The following is a 19,617-nucleotide window of genomic DNA, read 5'->3' on the forward strand; positions in this document are numbered from 1 at the left end:
GACCCTGCTGGCCATTAAAAAGCCACAGTTCTGCTTTTCACATTTCCTGGTTAAAAAGGAACAATCATTCAAAAGAAAGGAAACTTAAAGGGAAAGGAGCTTAAACAGCTTGTTTCAGACCGACCTTCAGACCTTTGGGGGCTACACTAAGGTGGAGTATTGGATAAATAAGGATCATTTTTTAAAAGTGAATCTTGCAAAACTATCTAGTCCAAGAATAAAAATGTAGAGTTGGAAATAATGACAATAGGTCCCCTTTAATAAAATCTGAACTATCACTACATTTTGTCCTTACCAGCCACCATTGAAGTGCATCAGAGTCAAAATTATTGCCGGTCTCTTTGATGATGGGCTGCTGTTTAGCGTCGTAGCGCTGGCTGAACCATTTCGACCCATTGTTGTCTGAAATACAGGCATCAGAGCAGCCACACAGCCTGTAAGAGTACAAAACACAGGTGTAAGATCAGGGTATTAGTGGATATGCAGGGTTACAAGTGTTACATGTCATACTTAGCGTTTTTCATAAGCTGCTCCTGAATCACCATCTCTTCCTCCTCCTCGTCAATTTCTTCCTCAACCATCTCTTCCTCGGTGGGAATTTGTTCAGGTTTCAGGTAAGGAGGTGCCTGACCTGAAATTGGGCCTGTGAATTCAGCTGCTGGAAACAGAAAAAAGTTCAGGCCGTGTGGATCAATACTTAAAAAACAACAACAACAACAACAAAAAACAAACAAACATTCATTTCTCACACCCGCTCTTCACCTGTCATCCTGCCACTGGACGTGCTGTGGCCTCTGGGCGGAGCTGCAGGCTGCAACAGGAAATACCTCCTCTGAATGCTCTGGCTGGCAATCATGAGGAAGAGGATGGCAGCGATCACCAAGGCAACACAAGCCTTCCTCCTAACAATCATTGCTGCACTATCGGTGTTCAGCAGGAAGGGCGTGTTCTTGAGCTGTCAATTGACCAGCTATGTCAGCATAGTGGGAATGTGTCACCTGCTGTCATCTGGACTTTTTCCTTTGTTCTGTCACGACACCACTCAGCTTTTCCTCCATTAAGGCTGAGACCGGTGTTGCTTTCTGATTGGTAGATACAAGATCTATTGTTGGAGACACAGTGAATATTGCATCATTAATAATAAACTAAATATGTGAAACATGTATTTTCTTTTTTGCATTCTTTGCATTGCAACTCAGCAGTGTTTAAATACCTTAAAAACCACTGCAGAACTGATTAAAGATTACATAAAAATCTGATACTGACAAATCAGCCACTGGCAATCACACTCTCTGGGGCCCAGTATCAATCTATATTCAGATCATTTGAAAAACCTTAAGCAAACAAATCGCAGTGCATTTCTGTTTATTCATAAAAAGCCAAATATAGATTAAAAAAATATAAAACCAGGGGAATATCTGGAAACTGATCATCTGTGACATATTATAAAATTATTATTAGTTCATTCAAACCTTGGAAAAAAAGAAAGCATTCAGCTGCTCTCCCTCACTCTGATAACAGAGTCATGCTAATTCTTGTTTTGCTCTGCTGCCATGGTGAACTCGGCGTAAGCAGCACTTAAAACAAATTTTCCACCTGCCTCACCTTGCAATTTACTAAGGTGAAAGCTGCTGCCAAGAGGGAGTACCCTCTAGCGTTACAGCCCAAAAGAGCTGAGTACATCACCGATAGGAGAAGTTCCTCTCTGAACGACAAACAGGAGCAACACAACCAGTGAGCTAGTCGGTAGCTCATTGGTAGCTTACTCCCCCCACCCAGACCCCCCAAAATGTAGTTTTGATGTCATCACTGATGCTGATAAAGGGGAAGGCGCAGCGCCACTCTCTTAAAAAAATACAGAAAGATTTTTACCGAATGGAGTCATCCTCTTACTCCCACTCACCTCCACACCGCCCCTCTCCCCCTGAAGGAATGTATCCGTGCACACAGAACTCAGCCTGTGAATCCCAATCAGATCTGGATTCAGTACAGCTTCTCCTGTTTCAGCTCTCAATGTAAATCTCCCTCTCACTGTGTGTGTGTGTCTCTATGCACGAACACACTCAGTCTGACCTGTCAGCTAACCTGTGTCAGTGTGTGATTCTTCACTACTATTTATGTAAATCGGCTATCACACAGTTTTCTACACAGTATCCGTTTGATCTGGTTTAACACACATGTGCACTTTACAATCTTTGCTTCCCTTTTTCTCATTTGATTTGTAAGTTTTTTCCAACTGACATTCGTCAGTCCAATAAATGATGATAGGCGGTATATTGTCTCAGGTACTTTTTGATGGGCGAAGCAATGTAATCATGCACGGACTGACTTGCTTGTTTAGAATCTACAAGTTTTTTGGAGGGAATGTTTTACATTCTTTAGTTGTTTGTTTTAGAACAGCCTTTTTCCCGCAGCACGCCATGTTATAAATACCCACGAAGAAAACAGCGGCCGTTACAACCTATTTCTAAAAATGTACAATTTCATGCATCGGTTAAAACACTGGACTCCAGGTACATGACGCCCAGCTGAAAACACTTCACGCCAGTCGAGCTGCCCGAGATTCACAGAATTTACAGAAAATGTTAAATTTTTGTGATTTATATCGTTGTCAGGACAATAAATGTCTTATATCGGGATATGAGATTTTGGTCATAGCGCCCTATATCCATATGATATATTCTGTATTTATACAGTGGCTTACAAAAGTAGTCGGCCCCCTTGAACTTTCCCACATTTTGTCACATTACAGCAACAAACATGAATCAATTTTATTGCAATTCCACGTGAAAGACCAATACAAAGTGGTGCACACATGAGAAGTGGAACGAAAATCATACATGATTCCAAACATTTTTTACAAATAAATAACTGCAAAGTGGGGTGTGCGTAATTATTCAGCCCCCTTTGGTCTGCGTGCAGTCAGTTGCCCTTAGAAATTTACTTGATGAGTTCTAATGACTAAATAGAGTGCACCTGTGTGTAATCTAATGTCAGTACAAATACAGCTGCTCTGTGACTGTCTAAGAGAATATTGGGAGCAACAACGCCATGAAGTCCAAAGAACACACCAGACAGGTCAGGGATAAAGTTATTGAGAAATTTAAAGCAGGCTTAGGCTACAAAAAGATTTCCCAAGCCTTGAACATCCCACGGAGCACTGTTCAAGCGATCATTCAGAAATGGAAGTAGTATGGCACAACTGTAAACCTACCAAGACAAGGCCGTCCACCTAAACTTACAGGCCGAACAAGGAGAGCGCTGATCAGAAATGCAGCCAAGAGGCGCATGGTGACTCTGGACGAGCTGCAGAGATCTACAGCTCAGGTGGGGGAATCTGTCCATAGGACAACTATTAGTCAGTGCACTGTACAAAGTTGGCTTTTATGGAAGAGTGGCAAGAAGAAAGCCATTGTTAACAGAAAACCATAAGAAGTTTGCAGTTTGCCACAAGCCATGTGGGGGACACAGCAAACCTGTGGAGGAAGCTGCTCTGGTCAGATGAGACCAAAGTGGAACTTTTTGGCCAAAATGCAAAACGCTATGTGTGGCGTAAAACTAACACTGCACATCACTCTGAACACACCATCCCCACTGTCAAATATGGTGGTGGCAGCATCATGCTCTGGGGGTGCTTCTCTTCAGCAGGGACAGGGAAGCTGGTCAGAGTTGATGGGAAGATGGATGGAGCCAAATACAGGGCAACCTTGGAAGAAAACCTCTTGGAGTCTGCAAAAGACTTGAGACTGGGGCGGAGGTTCACCTTCCAGTAGGACAACGACCCTAAACATGAAGCCAGGGCAACAATGGAATGGTTTAAAACAAAACATATCCATGTGTTAGAATGGCCCAGTCAAAGTCCAGATCTAAATCCAATCGAGAATCTGTGGCAAGATCTGAAAACTGCTGTTCACAAACGCTGTCCATCTAATCTGACTGAGCTGGAGCTGTTTTGCAAAGATTTCAGTCTCTAGATGTGCAAAGCTGGTAGAGACAGACCCTAAAAGACTGGCAGCTGTAATTGCAGCAAAAGGTGGTTCTACAAAGTATTGACTCAAGGGGCTGAATAATTACGCACACCCAATTTGTAAAAAATGTTTGGAATCATGTATGATTTTCGTTCCACTTCTCACGTGTACACCACTTTGTATTGGTCTTTCACGTGGAATTCAATAAAATTGATTCATGTTTGTGGCTGTAAGGTGACAAAATGTGGAAGTTCAAGGGCGCCGAATACTTTTGTAAGCCACTGTATATGTGTATGTGTGGTATATTTATGCGTATATCCTTACTCTCATTCCCTTTTATTGTATCTGGAATATGCAACTTCTGTCGGTGCTGTGCTACTGGAAACTGTGTTTCCTGGAGGAACCCACCCGAGGAATTAATAAAGTTTCATCTAATCTAAATCGCACAAAAGACTTAACATTAAAATCTAAGATTTTCACTGGAAAAAATTGCTTAGGAGTTTCTTCCCGTGTAGGATGAGAGCTGCTTCCTCTCATCCTACACGGGAAGAAACTCCTAAGTTGTCTGTCAGTGGCTGTCTTATTCACAAGGGGTCACCACAGTGTGTAGTACCACTTGTTTGATTTGGTAAGTTTTTATGCTGGATGCCTTTCCTCATGTAAACCCAAATTGATGGTAAGTGAAACTGAAAAAAAAAAAAAAAAAGTTACACCTGTTACAACCTTTTCAGAACAAGACCAAAGAAGTCAGCCCCATGACGACTGATTATCAACATTGATACCTTTCTCTTAAAGTCATCCACTCCAGATGAGAAGAGTGGCACTCAAAGGACAAAGATTCTGACGCAAAGGCAACTTCCTGGATAAACATAACTGCACAGAGTTTAGGGCGAAGGCGAAGAAGAAGAAGAAAAAAAAAACTGGAATCAAAGAAAGTGATTTTCCCCCACAAAGTATTTTCAAACTCTTGCAACATATTCCCCTAATATATGAATCTCTGAGCTTCTGTACTGATGTATCATTAAATGGTTGTAAAAAGCAACACAGTTGAACACTTGTGTCCTCAATCCAGTGGCTGCAGTACAAAGACCAAGGTTACAAAAATCAAGAGGTGATGAATGGTGCGGTTTGCCAGGCAGTGCACAGCGAGTATAATGGGGCCGTAACTGTATGCCAAGTTGGAATGTCCAAACTTGCTCCAGTACAAAGAGCTTTTAACACAGAGGCAGCTCAGAGCGGATATTATGATTGGCCCTGTAATTCCACACAGGAGGCAGCACACGGACCAACGTGTCTGCTAAAAATCCACCCTGAGAATTAGGAAATGCTTTAAACATCCTTGGGAACAAAAGGGGGGAAAGTTAATTCAAGCATAGTGGTCACAGTAGTAAAAAGTCTGGTGTATATTATTATATTTTTACAATATGCACTGCCCATATATTGGCTTCTCTTTGATGGCCTCCTGTTAAATCTGTTGAATTTAAAATATTTCCTCACACATACAAAGTCTTGAATAATCAGTCCCCATCTTACCCTAATGCTTTAAAGTAAAGTGCAGCAGCCAGTCTGAGACTCTGTGTTTTGTAGAAACTGCACAATAAAAGTAAAAAGAAAAGAAAAGAAAGAAGAAGTGTGATGTAGCAAATTTGATACAAAATACAACTCGTACATGCAAATATTTTATATTCTTTTATTATTTTTGAATTTATTTTTTCCCCCATTTGATCAGGAGGTTTACTAAACACTCCATTTTCAATTCCATGTTATTAGCTTAACCTGCAAGTGCCTGGTTTTTCCAACAGAGCACTTGCCTCACAGATTAGGAACCACAAGCAAGTCTCCCGAGTCTGTAAAGGTAGAATGTGAGGCAGAGCCTTCAGCCATCACCTCCATCCCCTGTGAACCAGCTAGTTGAAAAGATCAGATATCTCTCAAAAACATCCTCCTGTTTTCTCTCCTGATGAGTCCATGTGTCCACGCAAGCCAAAAACCACATCTGTTACAACTGCCAGTTATATGTGGAGATGCGGGACGCAATTAAAGCAATGCAGATTTAATTAATTATGGTGCTCATAACAATATTAACTTGTGTGTATAGCTGGGGAAGAGACCTAAAAGTCACCTAGACTGGCAAGCGATCACTGATTGCTTTGACCACAGTCAATCTCCAAAATCATCATCTACTTCTACAGACCTATGGAGAGGTGATACATTGTTGTTATTGTTGGACAGCACTGAGCAGCTCTTTCTGTGGCGGGCTGCAGCACCCACAATGTGGGCAGAGGTCTTTCCTTCGAACTGCTGTCAGACTCCACAACAAAGACTGGAAATGACCACACACGCACAGACAGAAACACACATAACCAATAAACCATGGTAGCCTTCGCTAGTCTCGCTTATGTGCAGTGTAATCTTTCTGACAATTATTTTACATATTATTTTACTCTATTTCAGTCTTTCTCAAACTGTGTTACTTGGGCTCTCTCTGGTGATACACGGGAAATCTCTATGCAAAGATGACACAAGAGTTCCCGAAGCTCTTCTGGGAGCTGGAGTCAACCAGAAAACATTTCCTGGAGCATGAGTCCTCTATAAAGAGCAGCCTTTCCTTATCGCCAGCTACACAGCGCTGGCAGGCTCGTTTCCCTGGCCTTAAAACTGCAAAGGCGGCACGGCGCTGTCACGCTGATGGTACCACCTCATAAAATATATGGCTCTTGAAGTACCACCCTTATGAGCGACGTTAAAGTACAGTAGTATACGCTTAATTAACACCACATAGAGTTTAGACAAGACAATTTTATTTTTTATATGAATGTTATGTATTGTAACTGTCATAAACAGGATGTGGTAATTGATAATAATAACAACCGTACTGCATTAAAACATTCACAGCGGGTGAGATATCTGGTCCCACCTGATGATCTACAAACCCTGCTTCTGGGTCAAAACTATTCCGCGTTTATCAAGGCAGTTGTGTTTGTAACATGTTTTAATGCTTTGTACTTTGTTCTATTTAATCTGAACAAGCCCCTAAAAAAGCAGTGATCACTGTCGGCCTCTCTCGGTTTTTATTACCACTGTTTATTTTAAAGCTCAGTTTTTAAAACCTTATGATGCAACTACAGCCCAGCCCATGTAGCAGTATATTAATTGCTAACCTTGTATTGTGGATGGATTGTCTCAGTATTTCTCCTGACTGAAGTTTGGTCTGTTTACATCAACCCGACATGTGATTGGATTTGTCCCTAAACATTGGGAACCCTCGCCTTAGCGTTCATACTCCAGACATTCCTGCAGTGTAACTAATGATGTGTGTTAACTGGCTTCATGTGTATAGGAATTTATTTTACTTATGTATTAATCACATTATTATATTGTATACTGCCTGGGTGCCACTGGATTTTAACAAGTCTCACACTCATACAGTAAGACAAATGGTGGGGGTCTAGTTAGGAAGTTGGGGGAAGCAGACAGCTCCACAGGAAGAATCTTTTGTCTCTTTGAGGACTCTGGGAGGTAGCAAGGGAGTGTGAATCTTAAGGTGTGAAACCGCTGTCTGCTGCCTTTTGTTCCTGGAGAAGGTATTTAACTGAGAGCCATGCTAGGCTCAGAGAGACTCTGCTGACCTGCCCCGCGGTCATGTAGGCTCTCCACAAGCTTGGTTGTCTGTTCTTTGTGTGTTTTGATTAAAGAATGTTAGCTACCGCTCACCGCTCGTCTGCAGGCTTTATTTAAATGGAAAACTTCCACAACACATGGATCGATAGATCTGGGTGTCATCTGCTTAGCAGTGAAAATCTATGCCATGACTTCTGATGATACTGCCTATACTGAAAACCTATACTGATGATACTGCATGTATAATGTGAACAGAATTGGTCCTAACACTGAACCCTGTTGAAGTCCATAATTAACCTTCCCAGTGCGGGTATATGTGTGTGTGCGTGTCTCACCCTTGAACAACAGTTTGACAACCCTCGGAGTATGTGGCAGGGACTAAACACGATCACAGACTTTAGAGGGAAAACCAGCACACCGCAGACCACGGCCTCTCTGTGTGAGGATCTAAACGTATTCTACGCTAGATTCGACACAGCGAACACCATGAGACCGGACAGTGTGCGCACCGCGGATGACGTCAGTGCGCACACTGTGTCTGAGGAGGATGTGCGGAGGTGCTTCAGGAAGGTGAACGCACGCAAAGCTACTGGTCCGGACGGGATTCCCGGCCGCGTCCTCAGGTCATGCGCGGCTCAGCTGGCTGGAGTGTTCACGCACATCTTCAACCTTTCCCTCTCTCTGTCTGTAGTCCCAGCCTGCTTCAAAATGGCCACCATCGTCCCTGTACCCAAATCCTCCACCATCTCCTCATTGAACGACTGGCGACCTGTAGCCCTGACCCCCATCGTAAGCAAATGCTTCGAGAAGCTGGTCAGGGACTTCATCTGCTCTGCACTACCCGACTCACTGGACCCTCTACAGTTTGCATACCGCCACAACAGGTCCACTGATGATGCCATAGCCCTGACACTACACACTGCCCTGTCACACCTGGAGAAGAGAGACACGTATGTGAGGATGCTGTTTGTAGATTACAGCTCAGCATTCAATACCATCGTTCCCTCGAAGCTGGACAGGAAACTGCAGGATCTAGGACTGAGCAGCTCCCTCTGCAGCTGGATCCTTAGCTTCCTGTCTGACAGACGCCAGGTGGTCAGACTGGGCAGCATCACCTCATCCCCCATCACACTGAACACTGGTGCTCCACAGGGGTGTGTACTGAGCCCTCTCCTGTACTCACTCTACACCTACGACTGCACAGCCACTAACAGCTCCAACATCATTGTGAAGTTTGCGGACGACACTACAGTGGTGGGTCTTATCACCAACGGTGATGAGACGGCTTACAGGGAGGAGGTCAGCGCCCTGACCCACTGGTGTCAAGACAACCATCTCACCCTCAACGTCGCAAAGACAAAGGAGTTGATAGTGGACTTCCGGAGGTGCAGAGAAGTACACACCCCCATCACCATCAACGGCGCTGCTGTGGAGAGAGTGAGCAGCTTCCGGTTCCTTGGTGTACATCTGGCTGAGGATCTTACGTGGTCAGTACACACAAACAAAACAGTGAAGAAGGCGCAGCAGCGCCTCTTCTTTCTCAGGAGACTGAAAAGATTCGGCATGAGCCCCCGCATCCTCAGGACCTTCTATCACTGTGCCATTGAGAGCATCCTCACTGGATGCATCACCACCTGGTATGGCAACAGCACCGCCTACAACTGCAAAGCTCTCCAGCGAGTAGTGCGGTGCTCTGAACGGATAATTGGAGGTGAGCTTCCCTCCCTCCAAGACATCTACAGGAAGCGCTGCCTGAGGAAAGCGGGGAGGATCATCAAGGACTCCAGTCACCCCAGCCATAAACTGTTCAGACTGCTTCCATCAGGAAGGAGGTTCTGCAGCATCCGGTCCCGTACCAGTAGACTGAGAGACAGCTTTTTCCACCAGGCCATCAGACTGCTGAACACGTCATAGACACCTCAGCTTCACTACTGGAACTTCAACATTATGCACTCCATACTGTATATAAATGCCACTTGTTTTGCACATATTCAACTCTGTATATTTTATATATTTTATTATTATTATTATTATTATTATTATTATCATTATTATTATTTTATTTTATTTTTTTACTATTTAATTTGTAAAAATGTGTGTACACACACACACACACACACACACACACACACACACACACAGGAAAATATTTAGTATACACATCCAGAAATGCATACACTATTATATATTGTACATATATTTATTAGTTTCAGGTTGGCCATTCTTGTATTTTGCTCGTTTGTGTTGTTGTGTTTGCACATCTCTGTTGCTTGTGGGGCTCGCACACAAGAATTTCACTCACATGTGCTGTGCCAGTGTGCCTGCACATGTGATGTGACAATAAAAAGTGATTTGATTTGATTTGATTCACCCTGCCATAAATGGTATCAGCAATTGTCAGTTTTACAGAAGGAAGTGTAGACTATGGAGATGTTTGCCAACCCTAAAGTCATAAAAGTTAAGAAAAGCTCTGTGTGCAAGTTATGGTCATGCAAATGTGTCTGCCCGCCTTTCCATTTCGACAGCAAGCACGTCACTGGAAGCAGATGACATATGCAGCTGCTGAATGCCTATCGGTTGACAAATGGGACAAAATAGAGAAAAGAGCAACAGCGGAGTTCGTCCAGGAATGGGAGAAGAAAACAAACTTTAACCTCCTAAGACCCGAACTCTTTCATGGCATGCATTTTTAATTTCTCTTTATATTTGGGCAGATTGGGACCTGATGAATGTAAAAACAAAGAATTACGTGATTTTTTTTTTTTTACCTGATTTTTGTTTAAGAAAAATAGGATCCAGTCTGTCTGTTGCAGGGCTAACGCACAGAGACAGGCAACCATTCGCACTCACATTCACTCCCGCATTCACACCTATGGGCAATTTAGATTGATAAATTAACCTAACCCCACAAACTGCATGTCTTTGGACTGTGGGATGGACAGTCATTCATTTCCTCTTCTGCTGGCTTCATGCCTGAAGTCTTTCATACATTCGTAAACCTGTTCAGAAAACCTGTTTCCCTTATTAACGAAGTAGGAAACATCCACTTAAGGCAGGGGTGTTAAACTCCAGGCCTCCTGCAGGTTTTTGATGTGTCCTTGATCCAACACAGCTGACTTGAATGACTAAAAGAGCTCCTCAAAATGTCTTGAAGTTCTCCAGAGGCCTGGTAATGAACTAATCATTAGATTTAGGTGTGTTGACCCAGGGTGAGATCTAAAACCTGCAGGACGCCGGCCCTCGAGGCCTGGGATTCGACCCCCCTGATTTAAGGCAATGTAAATATCCCAGAGAGTTGAGAGTTGAAAAGACAGTGGAGGGTCTTGATGTTGTTTTAGGGTTTTCAGGATGGGGAAAAGGGACATAATTTCCTGTCCCAAGAACACATTGCAACAACAGGGCTTCCTGTCTTGCTTCCTCCCCTTTTCTGTGAACTCTGACACCTCTTTTGAGAAGTCCCTTTTGCGTTTATTAATCCCAATATGCAGCACCAAAGGTCTCTTCAGCTGATGTGTAAAAACGTCCAGGCAACTGCGGACGTTCACTTTAACTGGGTTATAGTGGAGTCTAAAGCTCCCTGTTGATAAAGCAAATTAGTCAGCTGACAAAGCAACAACTGCTTGCTTTCTCAAATTTCTGTAAAAGGAACAAGGCCTCGTCGAGACCCATGGAAAGTAAGTACAGTCTACTTGATGCGATCAGACCGGGTCCTCTGATAGGGATGGGTATTGATAAGATTTTCACGATTCCGATTCCATTTTCGATTCTGTTTAACGATTCGATTCTTTATCGATTCTCTTATAGATTCTTTTTTTTTTTTTTAAAGGAGAACACTAAGGTCTAGGGCTGCACGATTTTGAATCACGATTTTTGGGCTTAGAATTGAGATCACGATTCTCTCACGATTTTCTTTTCCAGTACTTATTAACTGCACATCAACTTCGCAACAGTTAAGACTGAACATAAAAACAATAAATAAACATAAAAACAACAAATGTCTCGCGTTTTGCTGTTGCCGCAAAATGTACTGCTTGAAATTCCGTCTCCACCGTTGCTCGACACTGCGTGTATAGAGCAGGTAGTGCAACAATAGAAAAATAGTTGCGGGACGGCACTGTGTAGCGTTTGTCTAGGGTGTTGATCATTTTCCTAAATCCCTCGTTTTGCACAGTGTTGATGGGAGCCATACAGTGGGGCAAAAAAGTATTTAGTCAGCCACCGATTGTGCAAGTTCCCCCACCTAAAATGATGACAGAGGTCAGTAATTTGCACCAGAGGTACACTTCAACTGTGAGAGACAGAATGTGAAAAAAAAAAATCCATGAATCCACATGGTAGGATTTGTAAAGAATTTATTCGTAAATCAGGGTGGAAAATAAGTATTTGGTCACCTCAAACAAGGAAAATCTCTGGCTCTCACAGACCTGTAACGTCTTCTGTAAGAAGCTTTTCTGTCCCCCACTCGTTACCTGTATGAATGGCACCTGTTTGGACTCATCATCTGTATAAAAGACACCTGTCCACAGCCTCAAACAGTCAGACTCCAAACGCCGCCATGGCCAAGACCAAAGAGCTTTCGAAGGACACCAGGAAAAGTATTGTAGACCTGCACCAGACTGGGAAGAGTGAATCTACAATAGGCAAGCAGCTTGGTGTGAAAAAAATCAACTGTGGGAGCAATCATCAGAAAATGGAAGACATACAAGACCACTGATAATCTCCCTCGATCTGGGGCTCCACGCAAGATCTCATCCCGTGGGGTCAAAATGATCATGAGAACGGTGAGCTGGGCGATATGAGATTTTTTCATATCACGATATGTTTTTTTCATTTCAGGCGATAACGATATCTATCACGATATAAGCCAAATAACTATATTTGTAAGATTTAAATGTGCCGTTGCTCACAAGTAAAATGTGAAATAATCAGCAGCTTGTTTTTATTTAAATATTTATTTCCCATAATAAGTTCGACAGGGTAGATGTACTTAAGGAACATGAGACTTTTTCAGATAAATAAAGGCAAATATTGCAAACTACACAAAAGGCAGCCGCTAAAGCGTTTAAGTTTCAAAATAGAACAAACGAAACAGACTAAATTGTCAATTCCACTTAGAAACAAAATATTAATTCTAAAAATAAATCTTAGTTTGTGTTACAGAAGAACAGACAAAACTGACAAACTTTTGTCAATATCAAATAAACTGAGAACTAAAAGGAAATTCTCAATCTCTCCTTGTTGTATAGCTTAGCTTTTCAAACAGTTTTAACAGTTACTTTAGTCTGACAAAAGCCGAATGACGAATTAGCGCTTCCAGTCAGAGACTGAGGCTACGTCCACACGTACACGGGTATTTTTGAAAACGGAGATTTTCCGTTTTCGTTTTAAAAAATAATCCCGTCCACACAAAGGCAGAAATGAAGGAAAACGCTGCTATGAACATGCCAAAGCAGCAGGTGGCGCTAGATTCCTAACCGTGCAGAAATGTTGGCTAATCAGAAGTCTAGAAGCCTCGGTGGGAAAAAGTAAACAAAGCTGGGGCATAGAAGCAGAACCGAGTCGTATGTGTGGAGGGACAGTAACTGTGTGTATATGTAAGCATTTAAACACTGCAGAGAGTAGAATTAACAGTAACAGTATTGTAGAAATTCATTTCACCGAAACAATAACGTGGCGCACAGTGTGACGCATGCACCAGTTTATTGTATTTCCAGACTTGCTTTCGGCACAATTTACAGTGCACGCTACTCTGTTTTTTGTCAGACTTGAAATAGCCGAAATACCTTCACACTACGGAGCTTCTATGGCTCTTCCGTTTGACAATCTCTCCGGCATTGGAACCATCATCTGTTTTCTCTTCGGTCACGCTCGGTTGATTTTTCTAGTCGGCACACTCATTTCCTCCATTACCCGCTGGCTGCTTCCCAAACAAACACACGTGCGGCTTGGCACTTGTGCTGTACGTAACAAGTCACGCGATGTGACGCTGCAGCTGTGATTGGTTCGGCTCTGCGCTACTTAATTTGGATTGGCTGACCTTTTTTTTTTTTTTTTTTTTTTTTTTTTTTAAGAGGACAAGAGCGGCGAGGTCTATCGCGATAGCTTAATTTCTCTATTGAGTATAAGTTATATCGCGATACATATCGTTATCGTTCTATCGCCCAGCTCTATGAGAACGGTGGGCAAAGATCCCAGAACCACACGGGGGGACCTGGTGAATGACCTGCAGAGAGCTGGGACCAAAGTAACAAAGGTCACCATCAGTAACACACTACAACGGCAGGGAATCAAATCCCGCAGTGCCAGACGTGTTCCGCTGCTGAAGCCAGTGCATGTCCAGGCCCGTCTGAAGTTTGCCAGAGAGCACATGGATGATACAGCAGAGGATTGGGAGAATGTCATGTGGTCAGATGAAACCAAAGTAGAACTTTTTGGTATAAACTCAACTCGTCGTGTTTGGAGGAAGAAGAATACTGAGTTGCATCCCAAGAACACCATACCTACTGTGAAGCATGGGGGTGGAAACATCATGCTATGGGGCTGTTTTTCTGCCAAGGGGACAAGACGACTGATCCGTGTTAAGGACAGAATGAATGGGGCCATGTATCGTGAGATTTTGAGCCAAAACCTCCTTCCATCAGTGAGAACTTTGAAGATGAAACGAGGCTGGGTCTTCCAACATGACAATGATCCAAAACACACCGCCCGGGCAACAAAGGAGTGGCTCTGTAAGAAGGATTTGAAAGTCCTGGAGTGGCCTAGCCAGTCTCCAGACCTCAACCCCATAGAAAATCTGTGGCGGGAGTTGAAAGTCCGTGTTGCTCGGCGACAGCCCCAAAACATCACTGCTCTCGAGAAGATCTGCATGGAGGAATGGGCCAAAATACCAGCTACTGTGTGTGCAAACCTGGTAAAGACCTATAGTAAACGTTTGACCTCTGTTATTGCCAACAAAGGTTATGTTACAAAGTATTGAGTTGTATTTTTGTTATTGACCAAATACTTATTTTCCACCCTGATTTACGAATAAATTCTTTACAAATCCTACCATGTGGATTCATGGATTTTTTTTTTCACATTCTGTCTCTCACAGTTGAAGTGTACCTCTGGTGCAAATTACTGACCTCTGTCATTATTTTAGGTGGGGGAACTTGCACAATCGGTGGCTGACTAAATACTTTTTTGCCCCACTGTATCTTTGGTCAGGTGATAAGTAATAGCCTCCGTAATTTCTTTGTGCCTGCGGGAGTTCGACGTGAAGCGCTGTATAAGGTTCCCGTTATTGATGTTTGTGTGGTTGACCGGGACGGATTCTCTCCTGTCACTTTCTCGTCATCCCTGACGTGCTCTCCGTTGTTTTTTCCCCTGCTAATTTTAGCAGCCAGCTTCTGTATCACGTGGTATAAGGCTCCGCCCTTGTCATTTGTTGAGCAGGAAGAGTGAGCGCTTGTTTTCATGCAGATTACGTCCCGGATCAAAATGAGGTACAATCGTCATCTTTTTTTCTTTTTAAATCGTTGTCATTCGGAAATGAGATCGCACATAAGTATGAATCGAGATCGCGATTTTCTAACGATTAATCGTGCAGCCCTAGCGCACAGTAATGGCAGGTTTTGTAATAAGGCAGATCGCGCTAACATAATATGCACTGTTAGTTGATTATTTACCCGCCGCATTAACGGGAGAGGACGTGCAAATGTTACCGCTGCTGCTTGGTTGAGATTCACGAGTCCGGAGCGGAATTAAAAACACGACATTCATTTAAGGTTATCGTGTGTTTTGTGAGCAAATGCTTTTGCATATTCCTAGTGTTTCCTCCCTTAAATGAAATATCTACTTTGCAAGTATTGCAAGTTGCCCTGTTGTCTTCCGTTCTCGTAAAGTATAATCAAACTTTTTAGTGTTTGAGCCGCTTAGGCGCTGTGTTTCCTGCCAGGTAAATGACGCTCCGCAACGTGGTGACGTCATTCGGGGTGACTGGAATCGATAAGGGAATCGTTTGCAAAAATGGCAAACAATTCCAAGGAATTGAAACAGTGGGAACCGGTTCTCAACAAGAACCGGTTTTCGATACCCATCCCCATCCTCTGATGTAATAAACTCTTTGGCTCACAAAGGTTTCATTACACTTGCAGTAATGAGCTCAGCTGTTACAGACTCTGGGAAAGTTTCACTTTGTATATAATAAAGAACAGCTCTAATGACTGTTACACCATCAATATTACATTTTAGTTAGAGGGGAAAAAGCAAAACTACAAACACTTGTTTGTAGTTGCAAATTTAAGTTAAATTCTTGCACTCTTGAGCCCTGCACACAGCAGCTGTTGCCTTCCCCACCGTCTTTCATATCACTAACAATTCCCCCTCTCTTTTAGATTCTTGTTAAAACTGCAGAGCCTCATATGCTTCCTCTAATGTAAAAAAACAAGGTGAAAATACTAAGAAGAAAAATAAGTCAAATTAAGGTATTATTGATCATATCTGCTTTTCTTTATAAACTGTTTTATTTTTGGATGATTTCTTGTATTGTCAGTTTCTTCCTGTGATATAGCTAAATAAACTGCTTCACTTCAATACAAAACTGTTGACCAATAGTCTACTGATCCCAACAGATAAGATATTCAACAGTCCAAAGTTTTGTTTAACCTTCCTGTGTTCCTGTATTTACACGCAAATTTACATGTTTCAGGAGAGACATCCGCCACGTCCAAATCTGGATCCACATACCGGTTTACTGCAGCAGTAATAATATGCTTACCATGAATTTACATTGATAAGGTTAGAATGACTTTTAATGCCATTATTGATTCATTTTAAAGGCCTAATTCTTTCTTGTTGAACTCACTGACTCCTGATCAATGTGTGAACTCCCATCTAAAATGAATATCGAGCACCTTGTTGATGCACAATGTTCATTCACAAAGGAACAAAGTAAACACTAAACACAATCCTTTCTTAGATACCAGGACTGTAGGAGTATTTAAGTTGCCTTAAGTATAACAGAGACAGTACTTTATTTCTGCCATTTTCAGAAGTATTGCTGAACTGAAATAGGAAAGAAAGTGTGTCAAGCTCTTAAAAGTTTATGAAGGTAAAAGCCACATGTGCGTTTTTGAGCCTTTGAGAGGACAGTGACTGATATAAAATTCCTTGGGTCCAAGTCTGAACCCTTAAACATCTCTTTGAAGAAGGAAGGATCAGCCACGTTGTCCTAAAATTGCACTTTGTACAATCCTCGTGAATTACACACTACACCAACAGTCAGAAACGCATTCCCTAGTCTTTCATAAAACACGCCAACTCCAAATTCAAAACCTTGTATCTATCTTCAAACAGTCCCTACTGAGTAAAAAACATTCTGACTTTCAGAAATGTAACTTACAGCGTTCCTCACAAAGATAGACGATCGACTATACACACAGAACATTTTAACAGCAATACAGCACAGGAAGAAGAGGGGCTAAAAAAAAAGCTTGCTCTCATATCCGGTACAGGAAGGCTTGACTCACAGGCATGATTTTTTTTGGGGTGGGATCTTTATTACATATTTTTACTGAACCTAAACGTGTCATTGTCCTGTTTCTCTACATAATGGCTGTCCTTGTAGTCTGACAGTCCATTTTATAAAAAGACAACATCTATTCAGCATTAAGTATTGCCACACAAAAATCCTCTGACTCTGAATGTTTGGTGAAGAAATGAAAATGGATTCAGGAAAATGAGCAGACAGTCTGTAAAAATCGACTTAGTCAGATTTAGTCAGGCCTCTATAATTACTTTAGCCCCAACCCAGTCTAAAAAAAACAAAACACTAAATGACCACACAACCTGCTCCACTGACCATCATTATATTACATTCAAGTGTACCATTTCAGTTGTCACATAAACATAAATATCACAGACAGTCCCAAACATAATTACAGAGGGAGTTTTACTGGTCTGGCACACCTATGATCAAAGTGGGCTGTAGCGGGTCCTCGATATAAAATGAACCACAATTCTGTCACTTCTTTGAAGTTTTGAACATAAATCACTGATTTTTTTTGTTCTACCATTTGACTATAAACAAGACAAAGCAGGGGAGCAATAATAACTGGGACTGTAAAATTAAATACAAGACAGTCAGTATCATAGACATGGCTATCTGTCCGTGCCCCTTCTTCTGGAAATCAACAGCTAGTTTACAAGAAATACATAATCGGTTATGGTAAAATGTTATGACTGTATGGAACACAGTGACCTTGAAAGTAATATATTCTGAGCCCTGTCAGTTCAAAATAATTTGTAGAAGTCTTGATGTGTTTGTCTCTTCACCCTCTGATTGCTTTCTTCTTCTTCTTTTAAATTCTCTCACCAGGTGGCAAATGGTCTCTCTCCCGTCAGCACTGGCCTTTCCCTTCAGTTACTTTTTGTAGTGTTGTTTAATTATTATTTAATTTAGAATTTATTGCAATACCTTTTTTCTGCTTACTGACATTAACTTAGAGGATAAGCCTGAATGACGGTTGGTTCCAGGCCTTTTCCCTCTTTTGTTTGATTTTGCCATTGTGCCATCTCCCTTATTTGTGTTTAAGTGTCTTGGGTTCCTTTAATCCATGAATTTAGAGACCACAACAAAAGGTACACGATGAAGCCACAAATACTACTTGCCAAAGACCTGCAGAGCAACCGAAAATAGGGACGCATCAGGTATCATACAGACTCCAGTAGCACAACTGGTATCTCTGACACTCTGCTGATCTAATTTAATTAAATGGAATTTAGGGTTATTATATGCACATCCATCTTGCATAGGCGGAGCCCGCTGCATTTCAAGAATTAGAGCCAACACAAAAACAACAAATAGTCAGCAGTCCAGGAGCATTTTACACTACCACGCCAAGGTCTGTTTATTTGTTTGCCATAGTTCATGACCTGATTGTGATGAGGCAAACAAACACTGGTCTAGTGAGCTGAGGAGGCACATCGCCCTAAAACTGACTGGAAAACTTCTATTGATCCTACAGTTTCATGATGAGATGTCAACAACAACTAAGTGATTAACTGCTATTACAGCGATACTGCAATACATAATATTGACAGCCAGGGGAAGATGACAAAAAATTATATTTAGCACAGTTGCTCTGTTGTGTGTGTTTTGCTGTAATGCTAAATGTCCTGAGGATTAATAATTAGATTTATGTTGATAAGGTGTCAGGGATAAAACTACTGATTGTTTCCAGGATGTCAACAGGAAACGCTGTAATGAAGAAGTGCTACGCACAGACAATCGCAGGCTACCAGCAGACTAATATCACAGAGATGATAACAACCTGGAGTCAAAACAGGCCACACTGTCAACATCACAAATATTACAGCAGCTGCTCTATATAAACACTTGATGGTCTTTTACCAGTAACCCTAAATATACATTTTATGTATGTATGACTGACATTTCTCCTTAACTTCCTATTCAAAGAAGTTCTTTTTTTCGATAGCGTGGTGTACAACAAGCTATAACTAGACTTTTTTTTACTTTTACATTCTTCGCTCCATGCTTATCAGTATTTATCCTCGGGGTTGTAAATAAGGACACCGGTTTACTTGTAAAACTATCATGCAAATACATTATTTTGCTTGACTAAGCATTATGAAGGCTAAGTAACTTGTACAGTTTTTGATGACGCTTCTGTGTGGAACCAACTGAAGGCTTTACTGGATGTCCCACACTGTTACTGTTAGTGTAGTCTTTGAGGGGGCGGCATTACATGAACCTTCTGGTAAGGCCCTCATTTCCTCATAAATAGATGGGTGGGCGGACAGACTTCTGACAAACTAATGAATATTACAGGAGTAATATGAGCGATAAGTAAAGTCTATGAGGCAAGCTACAACACACAGGATCACAAGACTATAGACATACTGTAAACATCCATTAGGTAAAATATATTAAAAGTACAATAAAAACAATCAGTCCGTTTAAACAGAAACTACAGCAATATTTCAGGAATACATGAAGCAGGCCATTATAGCTAAAGGTACATCAAAT

General features: G+C 41.9%; 1 protein-coding gene across 2 annotated transcripts in view; it reads right to left on the reverse strand.

Moving 5' to 3' along the window:
- Positions 1-19,617, reverse strand: part of st3gal8 (ST3 beta-galactoside alpha-2,3-sialyltransferase 8) — a 33,419-nt gene that overhangs the window by 13,160 nt on the left and 642 nt on the right. The window contains exons 2-4 of one of the 2 annotated variants that reach the window (XM_085353408.1): positions 763-1,102; positions 511-655; positions 296-434 (exon numbers count right to left, since the gene is read on the reverse strand). In XM_085353408.1, the coding sequence (XP_085209534.1) occupies positions 296-434; positions 511-655; positions 763-913 (435 nt within the window). In that variant the 5' untranslated portion in view covers positions 914-1,102. Of the gene's footprint in view, positions 1-295; positions 435-510; positions 659-762; positions 1,103-19,617 lie in introns of both variants that reach the window. The other variant, XM_085353407.1, reaches the window with a different exon arrangement.

The sequence above is a fragment of the Diplotaxodon limnothrissa genome, linkage group LG5, assembly GCF_057381915.1.
Source record: "Diplotaxodon limnothrissa isolate DT_005_m linkage group LG5, D_limnothrissa_male_GT1.1, whole genome shotgun sequence".
Classification (NCBI taxonomy): Eukaryota; Metazoa; Chordata; class Actinopteri; order Cichliformes; family Cichlidae; genus Diplotaxodon; species Diplotaxodon limnothrissa.